Here is a 25777-nt window from a genome sequence, read left to right as displayed (position 1 = left end):
TGGCTGACACCTGCCACCACCACAGTAGCCTTGCGGTATTGGTGTACAGTACCAGTACGGACGTTGTACTAGTAGTAAAGGCCATTTTTTAACTTTTTTTATTTACCACCTGAGTAAAAGAAGGCCTGGTTTGGTTTACTTATTAAGCACCGTTACAACGATGTTTAGATACTAATTAGAAGTATTAAACGTAGACTATTTACAAAACTCACTAAATATTTACTAATAATGGATTAATTAGGCTTAATAGATTCGTCTCGTCGTTTAACCTCCACTTATCTAATAGGTTTTGTAAATAGTCTACATTTAATACTCCTAATTAGTATCTAAACATTCGATGTGACACGTGCTAAAAATAAGCCAACGAAACCAAACAGCTCCGAAATCATCCAGCTGCTTGCATGCTTCATCTTCCACCTGCTTCTGCTAGGCTCTTTGCTCGTGTCGTGTCGCAGTTGTAGGTTGCGCAAATACGGCAAACCGGCCACCAACCGGGCACGTTCCGGTACACGACAGGTGCCGGCCCCGGGCTGCGAGCGGCCGTGCCAGCTGCCACGGCACACTGGTAGAGGGCACGAGCTTCTATCTACTGGCGCAAAGCGGCGGTGGATCGAGGCTGCCTCTGCGGCTCTGCGCCACTGCATGGCCGCGCCGCGCAGACGACGACGGCACGCCACTGCGGTGCCCCGGCCCCCGGCGCAGGTTGATGCAGCGAGCGAAAGACGAGGAGTCACGAGCGGCCGCTGCAACAAACGCTACACGGATCCACGACAGAAAAGCCCAATCCCCCCTGCAACTTTGCTTACCGATGTCGCCACTTTCTAGCCCATTCAGGCTGAGGGCATCTCGAATCGAATCGCCACTTTCCTCTTCGGCTGTCGATAGACCGTGCCGATCAGAAAAGAAGGCCTGAATGACAATACTTCTACGTACACAGAATCGACCAGACAATGTGTCATGGCAGCATCGACTGTGAGCTCTTCGCATCTTTTACAAGAAATAGCCGGTGGGCATAAGCAACACTGCAACAGTACCGAGTTGGACTTTTCTTTCTGAATGATCGAGTACGACTCTCTCACGGTCACCTTTCATAGCTCACGGAGCCTCTCGGGCACGGCTGCATATCAAGAGAGGCAATACACCATTCGATCAGATAGCTCCTTCCCAACAACTTTGGCGTATCTGCTCAGTTGCCCGTCTAGCGCATTGAGGTGTACCCTCTCGATTGGCCCAAACACTTGCTGAAGGTCCTGAAAGGAAGGCAGAGAATTAACAAAACTCATGGTAGAGATATCAAAACTAGAGCAAAGCCATCTCAGAATGAAAACAGAGCGCAAACAGTTATAACTTCATAGGAATGGATTGTACGATTTTAGTCATTGTGTAACACAGACAATTGGTAAATTTGGTAGGTAAAAGGAGATACTGCTTATTATAGATGTACTTTAGAATTTAGAATAGACTTGCATAAGAATGGATGATTAAATGGTGAAAAAACCTGGCTAATTTCCTGATGAAGACTACAAATGCAAAATCAGTGCCTGCTGCCAATATGCCCCCATTTCTGTGCGCAGTGCGCCTAGGACCATTTTCATCTTTCATATTTGAGGTCAGATTTTGTGTATGTACCTTATATTTAACTTTAGAACCATTGAGGTCTAGGGTGATATTTTCAATGTCCTTTATGCTGGAATCACTCTCAGTTGTATCCGCTTTCTCTGAATCAACTAACTCTTCATCAACCATCATTTCTGATTCATAGTCGTTGAAATCTTCATCATCCTCATCGCTGGGAGATTCGTGATGGTCAACTTTTGCTGAAGAGTCATCTGAAGGGCCACAGATCTGAGGCTGGGGGGTTTCATCTTGCATTGTAGCATAATCAGATAGAATGGAATATTGACTCTTGTCCATTAGAGGCTTGGCTAAATCATAGCGAACCCACCTGCATGTTGTGGATTAGATGTTAGAGCAAGAATGAAAAAATTGCAGACATCAATAAGTCCTTGAACATTTAAGCATGAAATTTAGAAGTTAAAAAAGTGTCAAGTTATGTGTGAAAGCCTGCGACTTGAATAGTTGGGAATGGAAACATAAAAATAGCTAGCCAATAGTTTCGGTAGTTAAGCTTCAGGCAAACTTTTAAACAGGTGAAATGCTAACGTATGCTTTCAACATTTCAGTAACCAATTCTCTGAAGGCAGTGATAACAGCATTCTCCTGCAAATTACTAATACTCTTGATCGATGCACAGTACCCTCTTACTAAAAGGAGACACATCCTAATCCTATCCATTTTTCGACAATATTATGTAAGCATACCAGCACGTAACTTAGTGTGCCTCCTTTAAGTTCAATATGTAAAGTTTGACTACTGTTACATTCAAATTAAACAAGGATATGCATTGCAAAATCTAAGTAGCAGTGAAGAAAAAGAATTACTCGTAACGGACTGGACACAGAAGCTCTGATGGTCGATAAGCAGCTTTGTATCTCATCTTATTGCAAGAATGTATATAGTAACCAAGATAGTAGTACTGAAGGCTGGGACACTGTTCCTGTGCTGTCTTGACCCAATCTATTTCCTTCAGAGCCGTATACTTTCCAAGAGATAGGAAAGCAAGGTCAGGATCCCAGAATAAGTACTTGCTTGACAAACATTTAGGAAGGATATCAACTACACCAACAGCCACAAGTTTTCCATCAAGCCTGTACTGCTGATGAAAAGACCCAAACCCACATGGTGGAACTGTATCATCACCACTCTTTGGGGGGACAAATATGATTGGTGTATCTACTAGAAACCTCTTGTACGAGCCTTCCGTAACTGTCTTCTCCTTATGCACCTTTGTCTGATACTTTCGGTACAAAGCAAACTCCTCAGGATCAAAATGAGATGTGCTCATCCTAATCTCCAGGCTTTTCCTTTTTTGAGGTTGTTTTGCAGAAATTTTGTTCACAGAGCTCTGCTTTGACCTACTAGAGTCGTCTGAAGCTTGAGCAGGTACAACACCGGTATGGTTCTGCATTGCTGGATTGGTGGCAGAATAGAAATTAAGATGCCCATTACAAGCCTTTACTTCAAAACCAGATAGTCCTCCAAGACGTTCCGTTGTCATGGCCAGCTTTTCTGCAACAGAATTTGGAGAAAGATCTGCTAGTACTTCAGTTTGATTAGCACCGTTTTCTTTAGGCAATGCACGTCGAACTGCAGCCACTATCTGGAAACTTATATTGCATGTATACACCAAATCTATCACTCCTCCTACTTTATGCTCTTGCGCTGCTTCTCCTACTTTCTTTTTGACCTGAGGTTTAACAGTCTTCACAACAGCTTTTGGGAGTTGAACCGTAGAACCTAGTATCCCTCCTTGGAAGCATGTATCGATTGCCTCATTGATTTTACTTGACAAACAACGGATGAACTCATCTTCTTTCAAGAAATTTGGGCATGTGGCTGCTTGAAACTCATTTGTTGATACCTTGGATACTTTTGAGGTAGGTGAATTCAAAGGTTCACTGAGCGTGCGTTTTGTAGGGCTTGCCTTACATTGTGGAATTCCAACCTGTGGATCAAGTTCACCATCAAGGAACCTGTGCATGGATGCAAAGATGACAGGACACAGGAAAATTTTAGGAGCGAAGTAACTAGAAAATAAATATTATGAGCTTAATGGGGTCTATGCAAAAACCAAGGAATAGACAAAACAAACTAAAGTACCTTTGCATCTTTTTAAGTACACGACCATGCTCTTTGGAACAAATGAAATCATTTGCCTTCAAGCGTATCGTATACGAGGGACAGCATGTTCGTTCCATCTCAGGTTTGTAGAGAAAACAACCTGATCTCCTCCATCCACGGTCAAGGAGAGCTGCGAAAATGGCAATTACAGTCATAAGTCAGATATGCCATCAAAAGTGCTTTTATTATTTATCTGAGACAAAGGGATAGTGAATACTGTGTGGAAGAACTTGAAGTAGTAAATTGTATTACTTCACTAACACAGATCATTCCACCTCGTTCTCACTCTCCTTTATATAAATTCTATACTTTAATTCACATTTCAGCAGCACATGCGTTCTTGTTCTAAATAATCTTATTTCATGGATGTGATTTTTTCGCTGTTCAAAATTGCTGCATAATCAATCCGATTCAAATACCAAGCTATTGCTTCATGCGTTATGGTTTGGTTACATTTGTCTTTTCCAGTACATGACCAGATAATCTAAAGTGAACCCAGGATTGTGCTGTGCACCATTACAATGTACCGATAAAATGCAGATTCCTTCCACTGGATGAACATTGTGTTGCAAGCTGTGGCACTTTTCGATCCTGTACGGCACAACGTAACAAGCAAATAGCAACAGAATAACAGCACTTCATCTGTGCAGATGCACAGCCGAAGCAATACAAAATTCAACTATAATATCTGGGCAACTTGGATAAAGTGGTACCAGAAGGGGAAAAAACAATTTAAGGAAAATTTAGTCCTTGGCTTGTGGAAAGCTCTAAAGTCCCCAAATTGAAATTAAAAATCTGTATAATCAAGCTACAATGAAATTCATTGAGTTTTCTTTGGTGAACTTATTCAAGGTTCCAAAATCCAAGCTGAGGAACTGACCATCCCAGCAGCTAACAAAACTGAAACGCTCAGTGAAGCACCTATCTTTCTCCAGGTTTAGATATAAGTTAGTTGAAACTGATTGCTGTATTTCTAAGCCATAACAGAAAAATACTATCAGGACTAGTACAAATTTCCTATAATAACTAACTAAATTCTGTAGCATACTCCAACAGACACAAATTGCTCAGACACATTACGATTTCATTCGGGAAACCATGACAATGACAGGTATCTCACTATTACTTTGAGTTCCACAAGTTTTTTGGTCAAGCTCACCGTTTCACGCCATACAATGCAAGGGCACAACTGCATAAAGATATCACCATTTAATTTCTACATACTTCAGCTAACTAATTGATAGATCAATTTTTAGCAATTGCATGAGTATTATTTGGCCATTTGCTAGTTTGCTAAATCAGTTTTTGAGTATGGGAAGCATTTAGGAATTTTTTATGGTCTTAGACTTTATAGCCTTAACCCATGTGTACAAAAATGAACAAGCAGCTCGTCTCCAATATCCATATCCATGCAGTGTCTCACTTTTTTAGCACGATAAAAAAGAGTCTGGTTCCAAGTAGCATATTATTAGAAATAAATTCCTGTAACAGCAGCCTATCCGGCTTCCTGTAACTAAAGCCTACACGGCTCCCCCTTGTACAACTATATATGAAAGGTCACCCCTCCCTCCTAGGGTGTGGTGTGTGATTGCCCAACCCTCTACATGGTATCACGAGTCCGGGTCCTCCTCTAGGCCGGTCGTGTGTCCTCTCCTCCGCTGCGCCAGCCGCCCTCTCCTCTCCCCTTCTCCACCAGGCGCACCACCACCACCAGCGCTGTCCCTTCTTCCCTCACCAGTTTCTCTCTGTTTATGTCCACCATAACCAGCGCCTTCTCTCCAGCAACTGCTGATTCCATGGCAGACGTGAGCCCCTATGCCACCATCGTCGTCAAATCCCAGGTCCCCATGACGTTGGACCTCCGTTCCTCCAACTACGTCAAGTGGAGCTCCTTCAAGGCCATGTGCGGCAAGTTCGGCCTCCTGCGGCACATCGACGGGACTGCTCCTCCCAATCCCCTCGATGCTGCTTGGCATCAAGCAAACTGCTGCGTACGCAGCTGGCTATATGGCTCTATCTCCGAATCCGTCCTTGACTTCACCATGGAAGACGAACAGACGGCGTGCCAGCTATGGGTAGCCATCGAAGCTCACTTTCAGGCGAACCAAGCTCCCCGCGCCATCTTCCTGAGTCACGAGTTCCACTCCATGACTCAGGGCGATCTGCCCATTTAAGACTACGGCAAGAAGATGAAGCAAGCTGCCACTGCCCTTAGCGTCGTCAAGCCCCGCTACAGCACCACTGGGGACTTCATCGCCACCACGCCGAACATCACCTTCGCTACAGCGCTCGATCAACTCGCCCTGAAGGAGCTGCGTCTGGCAAACGAGGCCAAGGTCGCAGCATCCACTGCCCTTGTCGCCTCCACGCCTTCCCTTGGCTGCGGCTCCAATTGCCGCTCCATCCGCACCGTCAGGCTCCCAGCCACGGCGCAAGAAGGGCAACGGCAAGCGGACCGGCGACGGTGGCGGGGGCGGCCAGCAGTAGCCGCGTGCGCCCTCTCCCACCGGCCTATGGATTTGCTTCAATCCCTGGGCCGCGCAGTAGGGTGGCCAAGCTGGCGGCCTCTCGAGCGGCTAGAGCTGGCGCAGCGGCCAAGGCTGGCGCAGTGGCCTGGGCCTCCTTGGCTTAGCGTCGTAGGCCCACGCCACGTTTGGTCCCTAGGTGGGCCGCCTCCCCCCCCCCCCCCCACTCATGCGTCGCAACCGACCCGGTCATGGGATCAGGCTAGGCTGATCGCCACCCTGCAGGAGATGTCGATCCAGGGCTCCAACCCCTGGGTCCTGGACACCGGTGCTTCCACCCACATGCACGCCTCGGATGGTATACTCCTCTCTCGCTCCCCTGCCTCTCATTCTTCCATTATAGTAGGTAACGGTACACATTCCGATCATCTCGAGGAAATTCCACCTTGCATACCACCAACATTCCGACTTAACAACGTCCTTGTTGTCCCCTCGCTAATTCAAAACTTGATTTCTGTTCGTCAATTCACACGAAACAATGAGTGTTCCATTGAGTTTGATGCCTTTGGTTTTTCTGTTAAGGATCTCAGGATGGGACGCGTGATTCTTCGTTGCAATAGTGACGGCGATCTCTACACAATATCTGTCGTCACTCCCTCAACTGCACACGCCCTCATCGCTGCTTCATCCTCTCTGTGGCACCAACGTCTTGGCCATCCCAACCCTGCTGCTTTAGTTCGTCTCAAGAATAATCAGTCTATTTCTTGTAATAAAGTAGCTCGCTCGCTTTGCCATTCTTGCCAGCTAGGCAAACACACACGGCTACCGTTTAGTCCTTCCTCCTCCAAAACAGTTTCTCCCTTTGAAATTGTTCACTATGATGTTTGGACGTCACTTGTCACTAGTATTTCGGGCTACGGTTATTACTTGGTCATGGTTGATGATTACTCGCACTTTTGCTGGACTTTTACCCTTAAGTGCAAATCTGATGTTCATGAGCACATGGTTAATTATGTTGCATACACTCATACTCAGTTTGGCCTTTCCACTAAATGCTTTCAAACTGATAATGGTAAAGAATTTGTTCATAATGCCACAATCACTTTTTTAGCATTTTGTGGCATTGTTTTTCGTCTCTCTTGCCCTTACACATCCCCACAAAATGGCAAGGCTGAGCGTATGCTTCGCACCATTAATGACTCTGTGCGCACGCTCCTCATTCATGCTTCCATGACGCCATCCTATTAGGTTGAAGCCCTTTCCGTACCCACATACTTGCTCAACTGCCGTCCTTCATCCTCCATTGGCCATGAGGTTCCCTACACACGCTTGCACCGCACTCCGCCTTCCTATGAGCACCTTCGAGTTTTTGGGTCTTTGCTACCCAAATCTCCAGGCCACTTCTCATAAGCTGGCACCTCGGTCTACCGCTTGTGTGTTTTTGGGATTCCATCCTCCCATAAAGGCTATCGCTATCATGATCTCGCCACTCGCCGCATCATCATATCACACCATGTCGTTTTTGATGAGTTCACCTTCCCCTTCGCTCGCGAGTCTCCTATTCACGACAGCTCCTTCGATTTCCTCTTAGATGATGACTCAGATTATTGCTACTATCCTACTAACCCTGCAGCTCCATCAACTTCCGTGTCGGCTGCTCCGTCGCCTCCCATTGTCGACGAGGCTGTACCACCCTTCACGGCACCCCGGGGGAGCGATTTTGAACCCCCGCCAGGGCCGTCGGCTTCTTCCAGTTCGGGCGGGCGTGGTCTCGTGCCCCCGTCAGGATCCCCCGGTGCTTCACCAGTGGGTGGTGCTTCGACCACTGCCCGTGTTCAGCTGCCGGAAGCACCACCCCCGGGTTGCTTCCGTGGCCATGTCTACAGCCGGCGTCTCAAGGCACCAGCTCCTGCGGCTGATCTGCAACCGCCTCCTGCGCCTGAGCTGCAGCCGCCTCAGCCTCCCCCTTACCCTATGACGCGGCTGCACACTGGTACTATCAAGCCCGTCAACTACAGCTTGTCAGCTCAGCTTTCGGTTGCTTCTCCAGTCCCGTCCAACTATCGCAGTGCTCTTGCCGATCCCAGTTGGCGAGCTGCTATGGCTGATGAGTTCAAGGCTCTTGTTGATAATGACACTTGGCACCTCGTCCCTCGACCCTGGTGCGAATGTTGTGATTGGGAAGTGGATTTACAAGCATAAATTCCACTCCGATGGCTCTCTTGCTCGTCACAAGGCCCGTTGGGTTGTTCGAGGTTTTTCACAGTAGCATGGTGTTGACTACGACAAGACCTTCAGCCCGGTGGTCAAACTAGGAACCATTCGGACCGTTCTGAGTATTGCAGCCTCTTGTGAGTGGCCGATTCATCAGCTAGATGTGAAGAATGCCTTTCTTCATGGTCATCTTGATGAGACAGTGTACTGCTAGCAGCCTCAAGGTTTCGTGGATCCAGTTCATCCTGATCATGTCTGTCTCCTGCAGAAGTCTCTACGATCTGGAGCAGGTTCCACGTGCTTGGTACCAGCGGTTTGCCACCTATATACGACAATTGGGCTTTGTTTCTTCGGCTTCCGACACCTCCTTATTCGTCTACAAGGATGGCGCCAGCATTGCCTACCTCTTGTTGTACGTCGATGACATTGTTCTCACCACTTTGTCGTCAACCTTCCTTCAAGATATTATTGGTCGGCTTCACACAGAGTTTGCTATGACAGACCTTGGGATTCTTCATCACTTCCTAGGGATTTCGATCACACGCTCCTCTGATGGACTGTTTCTGTCCCAACAATAGTATCCCTTGGATCTTCTCCGGCGCGCTAGTATAAGTGAGTGCCACTCTACATCGACACCAGTGGATAGTAAGTCCAAGCTTTCCGCCACAGATGGCGCTCTGCAATATCTCACTATGACTCGACCTAATCTCGCCTATGTTGTTCAGCAAGTCTGCTTCTTTATGCATGCTCCTCGCGAACCTCATCTTGCACTTGTCAAGCGCATCCTACGCTATGTCAAGGGCACGCTGTCCTCTGGTCTTCACATTGACACTGGACCCGTGGACACTCTCATAGCATATTCTGATGCAGACTGGGCTGGTTGTCCTGATTCGCGGCGTTCTACTTCAGGCTATTGTGTCTATCTTGGTGACACTCTAGTCTCCTGGTCTTCGAAGCGGCAAACTACGGTCTCTCGCTCTAGTGCTAAGGCTGAGTAGAGGGTTGTTGCACATACTGTGGCAGAGTGTTGTTGGATGCGGCAGCTTCTACACAAGCTTCATGTTCCCCTCTCCAAGGCTACGCTCGTCTATTGTGACAATGTTAGTGTTGTCTATATGACAGCCAATCCTGTTCATCATCGACGAACGAAGCACATTGAGATTGACATCCACTTTGTCCGCAAGAAGGTCGCATTGGGAGAAGTTCGTGTTCATCATGTTCCTTCCTCGCATCAGTATGCTGATATCATGACTAAGGGTCTTCCTGTACAATTGTTTACTAAATTTAGGTCCAGTCTTGGTGTCCGCCAAGCTCCCCCTGTGACTGCGGGCGGGTATTAGAAATAAATTCCTGTAACAGCAGCCTATCCGACTTCCTGTATATGAAGCCTACTCGGCTCCCCCTTGTACAACTATATATGAAAGGTCACCCCTCCCTCCTAGGGTGTGGTGTGTGATTGCCCAACTCTCTACACATATGAAAAGGAAATTTCTGTACCTTGATAATCATCAGCTTTCAGACTATTAGCCCACATACCTGCAAGATTAATAGGATAGAAAGCAGCACAGTAAATGATTTGACAAAGCCTTCTACAGGCAAGCAGATGATAGATATAACAAGAAGGAAAAAGGTGACATAAGGAGAAGAATGATGAAACATTGAATGTAAAGGTCAGAGCAATTCCTGCCTGCTACATCTTACTTTGTAAAATTGATTAATTACATAAAGTTACATGTACTGTGTAACACCACAAATAACATATGTGACATGTTCCATATTGATCCTTCTTGTGAAGAGTTAACAATGGCCTATTTTCTATTTCATTTCAGTGGGGCAAAACCAAATGGTTGCTGGCTTGTTGCGAGTATACAGGCTGAGTGCAACAACGAAACGTCGAAGCACTCAGAGAATTACAATCAATGGTACATATGAGTTAACAAAAAAGTAACCAGCGTCAACAGATTCATAGGTTATGCCCCTCAATTGACAAGCACAAGCCATTTCCTGACGAGCATAAGCTGAAACAACGGCTATCCAACTACGAAGCCATCGTGCTTCTGCAGTGCCCCTTACAGGAACATTTACACAGAAATTCACAAATTATCGTGGTGATCTGGGGTCATACATCCTACCCGTGACTCGTCAACTCGAGATACTAGAATCACCGGGCGATTCGAAGATATACTAGGGCAGACGGGCGATTCCACTAGCAACCAGGCGTCATGGTCTGACCCAGATCGAAACAGAGCGAATCACTCGGGGACGGGGGATCATACCGTGGGAGATGCTCGTGGGCCCGGAGGATCGGCAGTAGCCGCAGGTCGTGCGGCGCCGGCCGTAGTCAATCACCACCGACTCGCCCCCGTCCCGCGCACCGCCGCTGCTGCTAGCGCCGTCGGCCATCGCGCGGCGGCGGGTGACTCGTCGTCGCGCCGGAGCAAGGAGGACGGCTTTGGGTTTAGGGGGCTCGGCGATGTGGTCGGGCACTTGAGCGAATCACCCCGCTGGGTCCCTGGATCTGGATGGGGCTAGATGTACAATAGGATACTCTCTTGTAGTCCTCCTTTACAGATCACAAGTCTTTAAATTGTTTTAGTTTGACACAATGGTTTAACTTAGACCCCGTTTGGATACTCCTGTTAAAGTTTAGCACCTGTCACATCGAATATTTAGATGTTAATTAGAAGTATTAAATATAAGCTAATTACAAAACTAATTGTACAGATGGAGTCTAATTCGCGAGACGAATATATTAAGTCTAATTAGTCCATGATTTGACAATGTGGTGCTACAGTAACCATTGTTAATGATGGATTAATTAGGCTTAATAGATTCATCTCGCAAATTAGCACAGGATTATGCAGTTAGTTTTATAATTAGCTCATGTTTAGTCCTCCTAATTAGCATCCGAACATCCGATATGACACTGCTAATGTTTAGCAACTAGTATCAAACACCCTCTTACTGAGTTGAGATCATTATTTTGTAACCGTAAGAAAAAACTTATAGTTTTAACTGGGTATAGTATATGTTTGTGGTAAAGGTTCTATATACGTAGACAATCTTATTGTGGTATTATGTTGTATTGAGCCAGTTCTTTGGAAACATTTTTCTTGAAATACAATTAGACATGAACTTTCATATACCTCACAAGTACATCCACACCTATTGAATTAATATTGTACAGTAGATGAAACATTTGTTGATAGATCTTGAGATTGACAAAATCATCAAAGAATCCTTGTTGATGCGCGTGTATACTACACGGAAGAACAATTGTCGTAGATGAGTGCACAGTCCACATGTGCGGGATTGAAGATTTGAACTTATGTTCACAGGTTATACACGAAGAAACCTAACTTATTTAATAAACTTTGTTTTAAAGGCAAGAGAACCATTGATCATATTGAAAAAAAAAAGAAACTAAGATTATATTGAAAAGAAGAAACTAAGACGGGGTATAGTATAGCAACAAAAACCCAATAAGGTGAGCAGCGGCAACCACGCTAACAACTGTACCGATTGCAACTCAACTGAAGCAAAGTTTCACGACTCCACACTACTGCGGGCTGACTAAAAAACAAACTAAGCCATCTTGCCCAAGACCATACACCAAAGATAAAAACACCATTCGTCAACCTCGTTGGTTAACGAAATGGCTATTGCCAACAAAGCAGCCGCCGCCATGGTATAAAATCATCGCCATCCTCAAGTCGTGCACCCGTATTCGTTGAAAACTTTAGTTGTGACTCCCCATTGTCATATTACAACAGCGAAATAGATTGCACTATGCTGAGATTCAAGTATATGATTCAACATGGATGCTTGCAGACATGCCTGTTAATAGCAAAAAGTTTTTAATAATTTTTTCAATCTCATGATATGTCTATTCAGTTTTCGGAGATGCTCATAGGGTAAGCTATGTGCGTATGTTTATATGGGTAGCTGCATGTGGTTATATATGCATCATATCTGTATTATTTTTTTTAAAAAGGAGAGAGAAAAGAAAAAGGTCTCACTTTAGGCCAGCAACATGCCTCTTCATCTAGATAATTCCATATTGTGCCTCTGACACTAACTTTTGCTCTACCCCATCAAGATTCCTCTATCCTTACGCTTCTGTGGTCATTCTACTCTAAACCTAAAATTGATAGTGTCACCATCTCTTATGCGCCGACCATCTTCCGCCACTTCCCTGTCTAGCTTCACCACTGCCATCCCATTTTGAAAGAAGTCTTCTCGGTAGTATGATCTCACATCTATGTAATCTCCAGCAATCTTTCAATAAGATGGTGTGGGAATAGCTTCTCATCTCTTAATAATCTCACACCTAACGATATGCGGGTGCGGGTAGTTCTCCCTTGTGTCCGTGAGAGGGTGGGTGCTTCCACAGAAAATATTAGGATAGGAGACTGTTGAAGCACTCTTAATGCAATAATAGAAATTTGTAGGATTGAGAGAGCTATTATAAGACTGTTGAAGTCTTGAAGATGTGCTAACTATTGCATCTAGAAGTTAAGAGAAATCGGTAGTCTTACACGATTTGTACACTTTAATTTTAGTGTTGAGCAGAAGAAACCCCAAAGTTTCTCCCTCTCCTTTTCCTCATGTTTTCGTTCTCTATTTGGAGAAGACAAGCGCGTTAAAGTTTTCAGTGACCGACACGGCAGTACCGTCCGCGGAAAGCAAGAACCGTGCTTAAAATAAAAGAGAGTTAAAAAATGGAAGAAGCTTAGAAGGTCGGTCCAATCCAAGCTAATCTGGCCCAATCCACCAAGCTTCTCCCTAATCACCCAATCCCTTCGAGGCCCAAGCCAGTCCCGGGCTGTCTATCTCGGCGATTGGTAAAGGAAAGCGGAATTTTTTATTTTTATATTTTGCAAAAATATATGTCCTAATAAAAAAATAGCAAATCCATATCTACCGTTTAAAACGGCTATAGCCAATTGAAATGCCGGAACGTGAAATATAGCAACCTTACCATCAATTAAACCGGCGGACTTTACTCCCTGGGCAGCACATTTTTAAAAAAATCATAACTAATTCATATAAATTTACATGGAGATAAATTTTATATAAAAATTGTATATCTCTACGAGATCTACAACTTTATAGTTCAAACTTTTTTTATTTAGAGCCATCTTGGTACTTAACTAATCGACACAAGTTTCAGATCTAAAATTCAAATTTTAGATCTGAAACTTGGCAGCACACATTCAAAAAATCATAACTAATTTTCTATAAATTTGTATGGAGATAAATTTTATATGATATCTACGGGATATATAACTTTGTAGTTAAAACTCTTTTCATTTGGAGCTATCTTGGTGCTCAAATAATCTACGCAAGTTTTAGATCTAAAATTCAATTTTAGATCTGAAAATTTTATCAATTATTGGAGCACCAAGTTGGCTCCAAATGAAAAATATTTGAACTATCGTAGATCTCATCGAGGTCTAAAATTTTTATAGAAAGTTTATCTCCATCCGAATTCATATGAATTAGTTATAATTTTTTGAAAGTATGCTGCCTCAAGAAAGTAAATTCCGCCGGTTCAACTGGCGGTAAGGTTGCTACAGTGCACCTTCCGCCGTTTTATTTGGCTATATTCATTTCAAAAGGCAGTATAGGTATAAATTTATAATTTTTTTATTAGGATATATATTTTTGCAAAATACTAAAATAAAAAATAAAAAAATTCAAGGAAAGCAGCTACCCCTGAGCGCGCAAATACGCCAATACGTACTCGTTGAGTAGTGATCATGATCGTGGGTTCGATATTTCGCACAGAAAAAAAAAAGTCACGGATTCGGTATGTAAGAAACAATATTACCTTATTTTACTATAATAAGATTAACAAATGTTAACATATATTGCACTTGTCAAAAGTCAAAAGTACGTTTATAGCTGTGCCAAATTGCCAATATCCGAAAGGCCGAAACACCCTGAGATGGTATCGTGGTACTGCATTCAAAGAATCAAAGGAGAAATGACATCTTATCATAGAATGAGTCTTGTCCACTTTTCTCAAAGACATCTCTCACCACAGGTATATACAACGCGCAGACAACATCTGCGCTTCTGCGGACCAGCGTACATCTTCAAGACTTCAGGCGATATGAAATAGGATAAGTTTCGACCACCAACGACAGCAAAACACTAAAACTGACGGGCCGATTATTGGTAACTGGTTTCTGCTAAGCAACAGCATTTCTGGAAAAGGAATATACACATACAATACTGACAGCTGCCAGAGTGCTAGACTTCACGGTTATGGTCCTGAAATAAAGGCAGTCGCCAGCCTCTGGGGGTGAAAACAGACGATCTTTGAAAGCAACACCGTTTCATCCAAACTGCAGCACGCGCATAGGTAGATAGCACTGGATTATGCTTCCTTCATGTAGTATCCATTCTGATGCCCAGCTTCATCAGCAGCTGCTGCACGACCTTCCAACCCCAAAGCAAATCATGTTCATAAGCACTGGCCAACCCATTCTCGACTGGAACACCATGCTCAGGCAAGATATTATCTTCTTCAGTTTTTTCAGCAGAACTCTCATCAGCACACAAAGCACTCACGTCCTCCATGTCTACTGTTTCATGAAGTTCGTCTATAATTTCCAGTTCTTTCTGCAGCATTGACTGACCAAGAAAAATAAGGAATCGTTATATGCGCAGGGTAATTGTAGGAACGTATCAACTGAGAAATAGCCTTAAATTGGATGAGAGATGACAATAGTAATATGCATCTCAAAATAAATTCTGAAGGACATTTTTTCTAGGAAACCCCTGAATTGTGCACTTCACACCCCTTCCTCCAAATTAAATGAATAATCCAATATCTAACAGTAGATAAATTCAGTTCCTATTACGCTTTAAAAGTGTTTCTGATAATAGGAACTCGAAAACTCTACTAGTAGAGTTGTTAATTCTTCCTTCTATAATCCGGTCACTTGCAAACTAAACCACCACTCTCTGGAAATTAATCGACCTATTATCTCTCAACAAGAATAATCAAAAGAGGCCACTGGCCGCATTTCAGATAGAATGCATAGGGCATACACTGAATGACTTTAGACAGCAGTGCAGAAAGAAACATATATAAAAGCCTCTGGTAGTTCAATTAGTAAACAAACTGTGTGAGGAAGGTGCTGATGAACTTTATTAAACAAGTACCTCATGTGGTTGGCCTTCGTTTATCTTCAGCGTATCCACTTGAACAGATACATTAACGGCTGACTTCTCTTCCTCCTCGTCAACAGCGGGTTCATCTTCTTTGACCTCCTGGTTATCATCCATTTGCAACTCATCTTCTATAACAGTATCCTGTCTGCTTCCACTGTCATCTGAAACAACCGCTTCCTCCATCACAACAGATGCGACTACCTCCTCTTCTGCTATTCTCTGATTCTTCACATCACACCAATCTTCATAGACGACCAAAGTGTTTGCGGCTTCACCTGTCTGAAAGATCCTATTAGGTCCATTCTGCCAGTGCAACTTTCCCGAGGAATCTCGCAGCAAGAACTTGAACTCAATCAGCTTGTTGGCCGGTAAATCCTGGTCAAAACAGGACAAATAGAAAAGGTGACGTTATCACTTACGAAGAAAGGAAAACACCAAATAGTGGGCATAAACCGAGGCTCACTTTCTCTAAGATCCAGCCGTGGCTTTCCGCGCACTCCAGAGGAATCGCGTTCGCCGGATCCCAAAGGCCGAGCGCCGGGTCGTCGCCGACGAGGTAGACGCTCTGGTCGACCGCGCACTGCTTCTCCAGCACAAATCTGACACGCACCGTCTTACCAGAGACTGGGGAAAAAGGAACGGAAAAAAAAACACTAATAAACGAAGGATCCATGGCGATCAAACAGATTAAGCCATTTCAGGCCATCACGAAGTTACCAGCTGGTGGAGACGAGGTTTCAACCGCAGCAGCGCCATTCCCATGGACCTCCTCCTCATCAGCCTGCACCAAGAAGTTCCCTAGAATATCAGCGCGTCACAGTGCGCCGAAAAGATCGCGCGTGCGCACGATTGCGGCGGTCTGGCGGGACTCACTCACCTGCGGCGGCGCCACCACGACCGGACCCTCCTGCGCGCGCGACGGGAGCGGCTCCTGGAGCGAGGCCACGGCGACGAGCGCCCTCCGCCGGGGGCCGGGCGCTGGCGCGGCGAGGCCGCCCCCCACGACGCGCCGCGGCCCCCGCCCCCGCGCGCGCCCCGGGCAGACGAGCGCGGCCCGCGCGAGCGACGCGCCAGGGCCGCGGACGGCCGCCGTCGCGGATTCCATGGCTGGCGATCCCGTCGTTTTTCCGCTCCTCCCACTGCCTAAAACCCCGCGGCCGCGCGCACTGGATGTGAGTATGTGACAGGCACGTTGGCAGAGGGCAGGACTCTTGCCTCTTGGCCGCGCCCGTGCTGCGATGCCGTGCCCGCCGGTGGCTCGGTCCCGTGGGGGTTTTGGGTGGCGTTCAGAGGTGGGGCACGGCGCGGCACGGGGTGCCCGTGGGGGCGTTTGGTTTTGCGGTGAGGAGAGGGAGATGGCGACGAGCCGACGAGGGAGAAGAGGACAAGCGCGCGTGCGGCACAGTCCAACGGGGAGACGTTCGCGGGGTGGGGGAGGAGGGCTCCCGGCCAATTCCTCGTCCTCGTCAGTCGTCTGTCGTTGGATCTCTCGCGCGCGTGGGCAGGAGGGCGTTTCGGTTTCCGTGACGACTCGGGAGAGAGCTCTGCTCCGCTCCTACCGTTACGTCGCCCCCCGCACCACGGATCCCGCATTCCCGCGACGCCAGCACAGGCGCACAGCTCGACTAGTCGACTGGAGCTGGACTCGCTCAGCTGTGTTCTCGTGGGTTTTGGCGTTTTCCGCACGGTAGGTAGGCCTGCCGTGCTTGGACTTGGAGCTTCGGCCCAAAGGCCCACTGCCGTGTTGCACGCACGTTACACGCCGCGAGCGCACGTACTGAATGAGCTGTAGCCCATAGGAGCAGTGACATCGCCAATGTCAGAAGGAACAACTGGATATTCTCAGCATCACAGTTCACAGCATGCACTCATGCAGCAGCAGTAGCTTGTGGTTGTAGACGTCATGCACTAACAGGGCTACAGGGTAGAATACGAGCAGGCTAAGCAACCGAGGAGAAAATTGGCGAAGTTGAAGAAGGTACGATCCTAGCAACGTCACGTAAGCTGTAAGCAGATATAAAGACTGCACTGTTCGACCTCAACTAAGGCCTGAATGGCTTGATGCTCCCGCAAACTTTTGATCCAAAACATGCGATCGGGAAATGGTGGTTGTGGAGAACAAAGCCGATCGGGGGACATGGGATGAAAGTACGAACAAAAAACATGCCATAGCCGATCATCAAGCACCGTACACGCGTTGTTTTACGAAGATTCAGCTGTTCATGTTGAGGGATTTACTGGACAAGCAGGAGATCGTTCTTCAAGAAATAAAGCTATAGGTCAGATTGATTTTTCATTTGAACTCTAGTGGCATAAGTATTTCATTGTTTAACTCAAAGTCGATTTCAATTAAATTAGGGGCCCACCAACTGTGTTCAAAGGTACCAGGCTTCTTATGAAACATCCAGCACCCGAGTACTTCCTTTTACTTCGCAAAAAATCAGACAGTTATTAAACTGTATCAATAGCGGTCTTTCCCTTTTCACTGAACGAACCAAGAGGTATTTGGATTACAAAGCGAACAACATGCCAATCTGGCATTCTGCCAAGTGCCAACATATGTAAAGGGATTTGACTTGAACCTAGGATTAATGGAAGATAAAAATTCTTCCTACAGAACATAAAATGCAAAATTAGCTTTGTCACTGTAAACGCCATTAGAGAGCTAGATATCTGAGCACATACTTAAAATTCTAGAAGTACATGAACTCAACTAGATCAACATGAAGTGAACATAAAAAATAACCTGATAGTACTACCTAACACCACCTATTGTAGTAATAGGCTAATAGCAGTCTGAACTCTGAAGACTTTAAGGCTCAACTACTGAACTATACTCGAGATTTCAGGTGCCATCTCGAGAAAGAAAATATTGAAAAGATCAGCACGAGCTACAGTAACTGCATGCATGGAACAACAAAGCAATCCTGGTATCCCAGTTTACATTTTAAGATCAAAGAGATAACTCACAGGTTCACACCCATTGCTATAGAAATTCAGATCACAGCATCAAGCATTTATATATGGTTGTTTGACTTGCTCACTAACAAACGTATCATTGCACATACATCAATATTCTACTCCCATTGGAGTTATTCTCGATTTCATAAATGTTAACAGGTTACTTGGAGAAGAACATTACAAGGAAGCTATGCCATTAGGAGAAGAGCTTAGTTATGTCATACTCCCTCCGTCCCAAATTACTATTCGTTTTGTCTTTTCTAGATACAAAACTTTTGATATGTATCTAGAAAAGTCAAATCGAATAGTAATTTGGGATGGAGGGAATAATACACAACAAGCAGATGAAAATTCAGTCACAATCATGAGGGACTCAAAATCAAATGCATTTAAACCAAACTTTAAGAAATACCCTGTTTTTTGGGTGGGGGTGAGGGCTGGAGGATGCAAATCATGGTTTGATGGTTAAAAATTGTTGTCTTCTGAAATTTTGAGCAAACAATATCGACAGTGAAACTGCAGAAAATGAGCAAACTAGCCTAATATCAACTAGTTAGAAAATTATGCTGTTGAAAGGCTGACGATTATAAAAGAAACAAGCTAATAGCCATTCCTAACAAAAGCGAAATTCCAAGACAGCAGTAACCAATATACATATAATCAGAAGACTTACAGGAAACAAAAGAGATCAAAAAGTCACCATCATTTTAGGTGCATTTACTACAACCTAGATCCCTATAATGAGATAGCAGGCATCACTACAATATTAGCACCAGGTGGCATTTAAGCATGGTTGATTAAGACTGGAGAATCCATCCTCCTTATGTAGTAACTAATGAAGCATAATTTTCATGAGTACACAACTAAAAAACACAGCACATGTTGGCTCTTCAGCATTCCATACTCCAATACACAGACACAAAACTTCCACTTCAGATCACATAAAGCAACTCCAGCAGACCCTCTAAACAGCCCCCTATTCCAAGTTTAGAGGGCCAAGCAAAAAAAGGCACTCCAGCAGGCCCTCTACTTGACTCCCCATTTTGGAGAGGCCTCCAAATTACCCGTCCACCCTCCATTCCTGGGGAGTCCCTAGGGAGCCCTCTATCCATGGGGGCTATTGCTGGAGTTGGAGACATTTTTGTGGCCCTTAAACAAATAGAGAGAACCCCATTTGATCTTTAGAGGCTTTGGTATGAAGGCTATTGCTGGAGTTGCTCTAGACATCTAAATATATAGGGTTCTTTTACTTCATTGTTGACAAACATAATCCTGCATACATGAATGTTTCTATTTCTAGGACAAAAACTTCGAGCTGGACAGCTAGGTGGTACTTCATTACAGGAAGACTCTAGTTATAATATGTACACAAAAATGTAGAGGGATTTATGGAACAATCTTCTGTGACTGATATAGATGTATTTCAATCGAACAATCCAAACTCAACAAAAGCAACAGAGGAATGGATGATTAAAACCTGTTGTAATTTCTGAAATTGAAGCCAATAATTCCAAACGCCACTACTGCAAAAAAACTATACAAGCAACAACTGCTTGGTAAATTACGTTGTATCAAGATCAATTCGTAGTAAGGTATTGAAAGAACAAGCTATACACGAAAATACCAATTATTACCAGACACGAGTCATTGATAGTTAATTTACATATAATCAAGAGTGAGGAAACAAAGGAACGTCGCCACAAGCTCCCAATCACCTGGAAGTACATATATTACAATTAAGAGCCATATGGAGAGAGAGTCACAGGGGTCACCGTGGATGTTACGCTGCCGGCTCGCTCTCTTCGCTGTCCTTGGGCTGCGTCGTGGCCTTGGGGCGGCTGTCGTAGTCGACGACCTCGGCGTCGGCGATGGAGCTGGAGTGCTGGACGATGGAGCGGCCGATGGAGTTGATCCACTCCTCCTTCTCCTTCTCCGAGTCGGCGATGAAGTACATGGTTTCGGCGGGGGTGGAGAGCTCGAAGGCGAACTGGCGGTTGAGCACGTCCTCGGCGCCCTTGACTGTGAGGCAGGAGGCGACGGGGATGACGCCGCGGGGCACGGAGGCCCGCGTCACGGCGGGGTCCTTGAACCAGAAGAGCCGCCCCTGCTTGAGCACGAACCACCGCCGCCGCCACGTCTTGATGTACTCCCCCTGCTTGTTCAGCCACCCCACGCGCTCGGCCCCGTGCCAGAACTCGACGCCGCCGGACGCCGCGTCGGGCGCCGTGGGGGAGGAGGAGGAGGAGGATCCGCTGACGCTGTCCATCACGGCCCGCCACAGGCTGGCCGCCATCGTCGCCGCCGGGGATTTGGGGATCGGATGCGCCGGTGGGGGGTTTGCGAGTTGCGACGGGGGCGGCGAGTCAAGGTGGGTGGGGACGTGGGGCCGTGGGGGAACGGAGCAGTTGTTCTTGTTCCGCTCTCGATACCGCCGTGGAAGGGAGCGCGTGATGTGATCGGATCGGGAAGCGGCAGGCAAGGGCATCTGATCACTTCACATCAGCGAAAATCATTTCACTCCACTAACTCAAAAAAAATCGCGTCCAAACGTGTTCGGATCTAGCAATTCTGACTCCATAAAAAACGTGGAGCAGGAAGTAGATCCATATTTTTTATGGAGTATTTTAAGGGGTGCTCCAAAAACCTTATTTACAGACCTCATCGTGGAGTTCGTAGTTATTTACCCACCATGCCATCGGTTACACAGTACCCCTTCGATTCCAATCAAAAGAAAAAAACTACCGAGACTCATCCGCTACTCATTTTTTTCCTATCGCCCTACCTTGCACCGAGACTGCCGCCGATGCTCTTCCGGCGAGATGGACGGGGACGGAGGTGCCGGTTCAGGCGGCGCGACGAGGGAGGCCCCCGTCGGTTTGGGCGGCGCGCCCGTTCTGGCCCCTGCCGGTCTGGGCAGCATGCTAGTGTGTGCGGCTCGTGGGCTAGGCGCTGCATCAGGTCAAAACACATGCTAACAAGTCAACCAATCCAACCACCAAGGGCAAAATAGAACATTCCCACCAAAAACTCATATTCCTGGAGCTGGAGCACAACAATCTGCCAAACACGTTCAACAGCTCCATATTTTTCTAAAGTTGGTAGAGTGGAGCTGCAAAAGTGTGGAGCTAGTGGAGTGAAGCTGATTTCTGGAAGGTAGAGTGTTGCCAAACACCTCCAAATTAGCGTTACCCTTTCCGCGGTTTTAACAGATGAGGACAAAGTTAAAATCTGACGGCCGACAATCCCAGCGCTTTGCGCACGTCTTCGACCGTCCGTAAACATCCGAACCGAACCCGTTTTGCCGTTCAGCGGTTCAGTCAGGTAACCAAAGTGGTTAGGATTAGGATATGCCCAACAAAATGGGCCATACTTTTGGCACAATGTTCAGGCAATGTGAAATATGTTTTGGGCTGTGGCCCATCATCCGTTACAGTGACGCTGAACTAGGATCAAGATCTTTCTGTCGGTGCTGAACCGAAATTGAGGGGCGACCACACTGTACATGGCATTCTTGTACCAGGTGCCATGTAGCGGGAGACCGAACAGCCTACAGACCAAACCATGTGCAACAACCCAAACACAGAAAAAAGCCACACCAACCGATGCATCAAATCAAATCCACGCGACAGAACGCAAAGTCCAGCACGGTATCCCTATTCCCTAGTCAATGAACTCAAGCTGCTCCACTATTTGTTTGTAGTCACTCTAGGACGGTTTGTGTACAGCAAGGCGCCCGGGAACCAGCAGATCCAAAGGCTCCTCTCGCACCGAGGAGGTCTCTCTGTTTTTTGGGACCCGTCGGCACGACAAAGCCCTTGGCAGTTGGCACTCGCCTCGCCCCGCTCCTTAGTGGTGCGGCGGCGCCGGCAGCGGCGACCCGGCGTGCGGCTTCGGCGGGCACTGGTAGCACCTGGCGAAGAGCCCGAACGTGTCGATCTGCTTGACGAAGTTGGTGACGCTAGCCCAGCCGCCGAGCCCGAAGCCGACCACCAGCACCCACGCCACCACGAACGCGTTCACCACGAACATCCCCGACCAGCTCGGCAGGAACGACGGCGGCTTCTCCGCGGCGTTCTGCAGAAAAAGAACCCGGAAAGAGTTAGCGGCCCGGCGGCCGGCGAAAACAACGTGGCGAGCAATGTGCCAGCAGATCGGTACGGCGCAGCGCGGCGAGGCGTGGCGCTGTAGGATGTGTGAGGTTTCGTGTTGTGCGACTGTGCCACCGCACTGCGCTGATGCGGTGGCTCGCTCCTTTCGGCGTCGCGGGATAAGGTGCCCAGCCGCCGCGAGGCCTAGGAAAGCAGGGACAGCAACGCCCCACCGTCCATCCGGCCATCCCAGTGCGTTCCGGTGGCGGTCCCGGCCGGTCGATCGGGAGGACGCACCCGATCGACCAGCGTCAGCCCGCGTGGCATTGTGGCCGCGCCGTCGCCGTCCGGTGCGCGAGACATGTGCCTGTCGAGCTCAGGCGGGCGCACCGGGCCGGCAACGGGCGTCAGCGCCCCTGTGCGGCTGTGCGTGTGGCACTAGCGTAATGCGTGCACAGATCTCTCTTTTCTTCTAGTGACAGCATGGCGCGCACGCCGCAGCATCATCTAGCGGCATGTCTTTGACAGTAGCGGCATCAGGGGACCAGCGTGTGTATGAACGAACTGAGCCGGGAGCATGCTTACCAATCTGGCGGACGCCGAGCGATACGTGAGCATGTGGGCGAGGGCGGGGATGACGTAGACGGTGAAGCTGACGAGGAGCGCGCCGACGGCGGAGTTGATGGGCCCGAAGAAGGGGAAGATGATGGCGAGGAACCAGATGGGGACGACGATGGGGAGGCGGACCAGCGCGCGGAGGCACACGCTGCGGGTCTCGTGCATGCCCACCACCTTCTCCCACACGAAGTAGAGCGGGGTGCACGCGAACCCGAACGTGATGAACTGGTGGATCAGCATCAGGATCACCGCCGCGTCGCGCCACCCCGTCCTCGGCAGCAGCGAGAAGGCGTTCGAGTGCGTCAGCAGCTGGTCGCCGAACGCCCAGTACATGGCCGCCGCGGACGGCAGCGTCAGCGTGAACACGTACAGCGTCGCAAGCAGGTAGATGTACTTGAACTTCCGAGGCTTCCACATCGCGTGCATGATCTCGCTGCGCCCAAAATCAAACCACACATTTCAAAAGAAATTCTTACATGAATCAGTAAGAATTCAGTATCAGAAAGCAACATGCTCAGTGGAAATAAAAAACAGCTTTCTGAAAGCAGCATGTACTTGATTCATCATACAAAGATATCAGAAAAATGATCTGGTAACATATAAAGTGATGAGAATCAGTACTTGGAATTAACGTCGTACTAGACGCCCTTTTCCACACATGCGTGCAAATAATTTATGAACTACGTTGATTGAACGATAAGCCATCAAGTTGGGAAAAAGGTAGTGCTTCTCCTAGTCAGTATATTTTGAAAGATTGGGACATGAAGAATCTCAACAACTGTAACAGCATCATTGAGCCAGATACGAGCGCTCCTCCAGTCAGATTAGCAGTGGGGGCCCGACAAATACGGCCAAATGAAGCAAATATCGAGTAAACTAAACACCTAACGTTGACAAGTGATGCTATCATACTATTACACTAATGGAAACTGTCGTATCACTCTGAAAGCAACAGAGATTATGGTCTGGAATTGTTTTTCAGCCAGGTCTTCAGGGGCACTGTAAGATTGGCAGACAGGTAGGCATTCACCTTCTAAGGTTGGGATCAAATTGTCACGCCTTTGAGACTTCCTCTCCACTAACCAAAGGTTATCACCCATAAAGGATAGATCAGAATCGTGAAATGATGAGGGGTACTGTATTGTTACAATCCGATGTAGATCTTATCACCCCCGCACGGGGGCAGTAGGACGGAATTGGTTCACTTGATGTGAACTTGGCACTATCTGAATTGAAACCAGTCCACATCGCCCAACCTCTGGAAAGAACTTTGTTTTTCATCACTAGAGAGAAAAAGCAGCTGGATTTTTAAGATAAAGGTCTCCCTAACAACCGGGCGAGCGAGCGTGTGATCAAAAGCACGTAAACGCCGACTACCCGTCAAAATTTGCTGTAATCATTTCAGCAAAGATCATCATGGCAGGTGTTATACTAAGCGCACGTAATGAGGCTACGGCGAATAAAGGATTGTTCACTGGGAATATTGAAGTGCATAGTGGATGCCTAGCATAGACCCTTTAGTTGCAGGGGGACTGTAGGGGTCGATCACTAGAGCTTAGTGGCTATGCTGCATTTCTGTCTGGCCAATGGTTAGAGGATAACAAAGCTGCTTTCACCATTATGGATCATTTTCTACTACTTGGGATCGGTTTTGACTTATCTACAAACATGTTGTTTTCTACTACTACTGATTATCCCAGCACTAGGCAAAAGCTGCCTGTAAGTGGCGAAATGTCAGGTAACAACAAGCACTGGTCCATAGATGAGAATTCTCCAAAAGTTCTGGGATGGATTTTGGGCCCACTTGTCATTGACCATTCACAAAAATCATTGGCACCATGGTTATATGGTTGCTGCAAACAGAATTACAGAGTTCCTTTGAGTACTCACACAGTGACCGCATGGCCGCCGAAAGTGTAGAGGATGTTGGTGGCGCCGGTGAAGTAGAGCACGAGCTTGTTCGGGCCCGAGTGTGTGACGCCGTCGATCTGCGCGGCGCGCCGACATGCGCAGGACGGTCACTGTTGTTAGCTCATCGCGACCGTGCTGGCAAACCGGATCCAGGGAATGATTGGCGCAATGAATGAATGGGCGGCGGCGACCGGGGGGGGGGGGGGGGGGGGGGGGGCAGATCCGACGGTTTACGCCACGAGGGACTTTGGTTGGAATGGCATGTCCTGTACATTCAAAATACCATTTCCGCTTAGAACATTGCGAGCAACAAGATGTGGTACAGTGCAGAAGTTAGGTTCTTCGGATGCAATCATTTGTCAGCACAGCAAAGAATACTGACATTAAGCACTCTAGATGCTTGTAGCACATGTCAGAAGACTCATAACGCATGAACTAGGAAATGCAAAAAGAATCACAAAAGAACAGGCATATTATGCTTATAGTGATGTTGCAGGAGAATCATCAAAGATGACAGAAACTTAAGTTGTCAGACTACATCTCGACATGTTGGGCTCTGTACATACTTCAGATTCTCTTGGAGGAATACGTGAA

The 25777-nt window shown here is 46.9% G+C and overlaps 4 protein-coding genes across 6 annotated transcripts in view; all 4 read right to left on the bottom strand.

Moving 5' to 3' along the window:
* Window positions 1-802: 802 nt before the first annotated feature.
* LOC101778225 (arginyl-tRNA--protein transferase 2) lies at window positions 803-10940 on the bottom strand. 2 transcript variants are annotated; one of them, XM_004961861.2, is made up of 6 exons: window positions 10697-10940; window positions 9918-9956; window positions 3721-3871; window positions 2442-3593; window positions 1630-1945; window positions 803-1250 (listed from the first exon to the last, which is right to left on the bottom strand). In XM_004961861.2, the coding sequence occupies exons 1-6, from the start codon at window positions 10821-10823 to the stop codon at window positions 1125-1127; spliced, it is 1911 nt and encodes a 636-aa protein (XP_004961918.1). In that variant the 5' UTR covers window positions 10824-10940; the 3' UTR covers window positions 803-1124. The 2 variants fall into 2 exon arrangements, with proteins under 2 accessions (XP_004961918.1, XP_022680913.1); XM_022825178.1 differs by lacking the exon at window positions 9918-9956.
* Window positions 10941-14366: 3426 nt separating this feature from the next.
* On the bottom strand, window positions 14367-17038 carry LOC101777816 (phosphoglucan, water dikinase, chloroplastic). Its single transcript, XM_004961860.2, has 5 exons — window positions 16483-17038; window positions 16323-16386; window positions 16069-16229; window positions 15597-15980; window positions 14367-15062 (listed from the first exon to the last, which is right to left on the bottom strand). The coding sequence occupies exons 1-5, from the start codon at window positions 16708-16710 to the stop codon at window positions 14817-14819; spliced, it is 1083 nt and encodes a 360-aa protein (XP_004961917.1). The 5' UTR covers window positions 16711-17038; the 3' UTR covers window positions 14367-14816.
* A 3078-nt stretch (window positions 17039-20116) lies between these two features.
* Window positions 20117-21028, bottom strand: LOC101777409 (pleckstrin homology domain-containing protein 1). The gene has a single exon (XM_004961859.4). The coding sequence runs from the start codon at window positions 20857-20859 to the stop codon at window positions 20347-20349; it is 513 nt and encodes a 170-aa protein (XP_004961916.1). The 5' UTR covers window positions 20860-21028; the 3' UTR covers window positions 20117-20346.
* A 925-nt stretch (window positions 21029-21953) lies between these two features.
* LOC101776449 (auxin transporter-like protein 2) overlaps window positions 21954-25777 on the bottom strand; it is a 6020-nt gene continuing 2196 nt past the window's right edge. The window contains exons 5-7 of one of the 2 annotated variants that reach the window (XM_022825183.1): window positions 25163-25318; window positions 23240-23705; window positions 21954-22640 (exon numbers count right to left, since the gene is read on the bottom strand). In XM_022825183.1, the coding sequence (XP_022680918.1) occupies window positions 22525-22640; window positions 23240-23705; window positions 25163-25318 (738 nt within the window). In that variant the 3' untranslated portion in view covers window positions 21954-22524. The remainder of the gene's footprint in view (window positions 22641-23239; window positions 23706-25162; window positions 25319-25777) is intronic. The other variant, XM_004961856.3, reaches the window with a different exon arrangement.

The sequence above is a fragment of the Setaria italica genome, chromosome III (assembly GCF_000263155.2).
Source record: "Setaria italica strain Yugu1 chromosome III, Setaria_italica_v2.0, whole genome shotgun sequence".
NCBI classification, from domain to species: domain Eukaryota; kingdom Viridiplantae; phylum Streptophyta; class Magnoliopsida; order Poales; family Poaceae; genus Setaria; species Setaria italica.
This window is presented reverse-complemented; position numbering and strand designations above follow the sequence as displayed.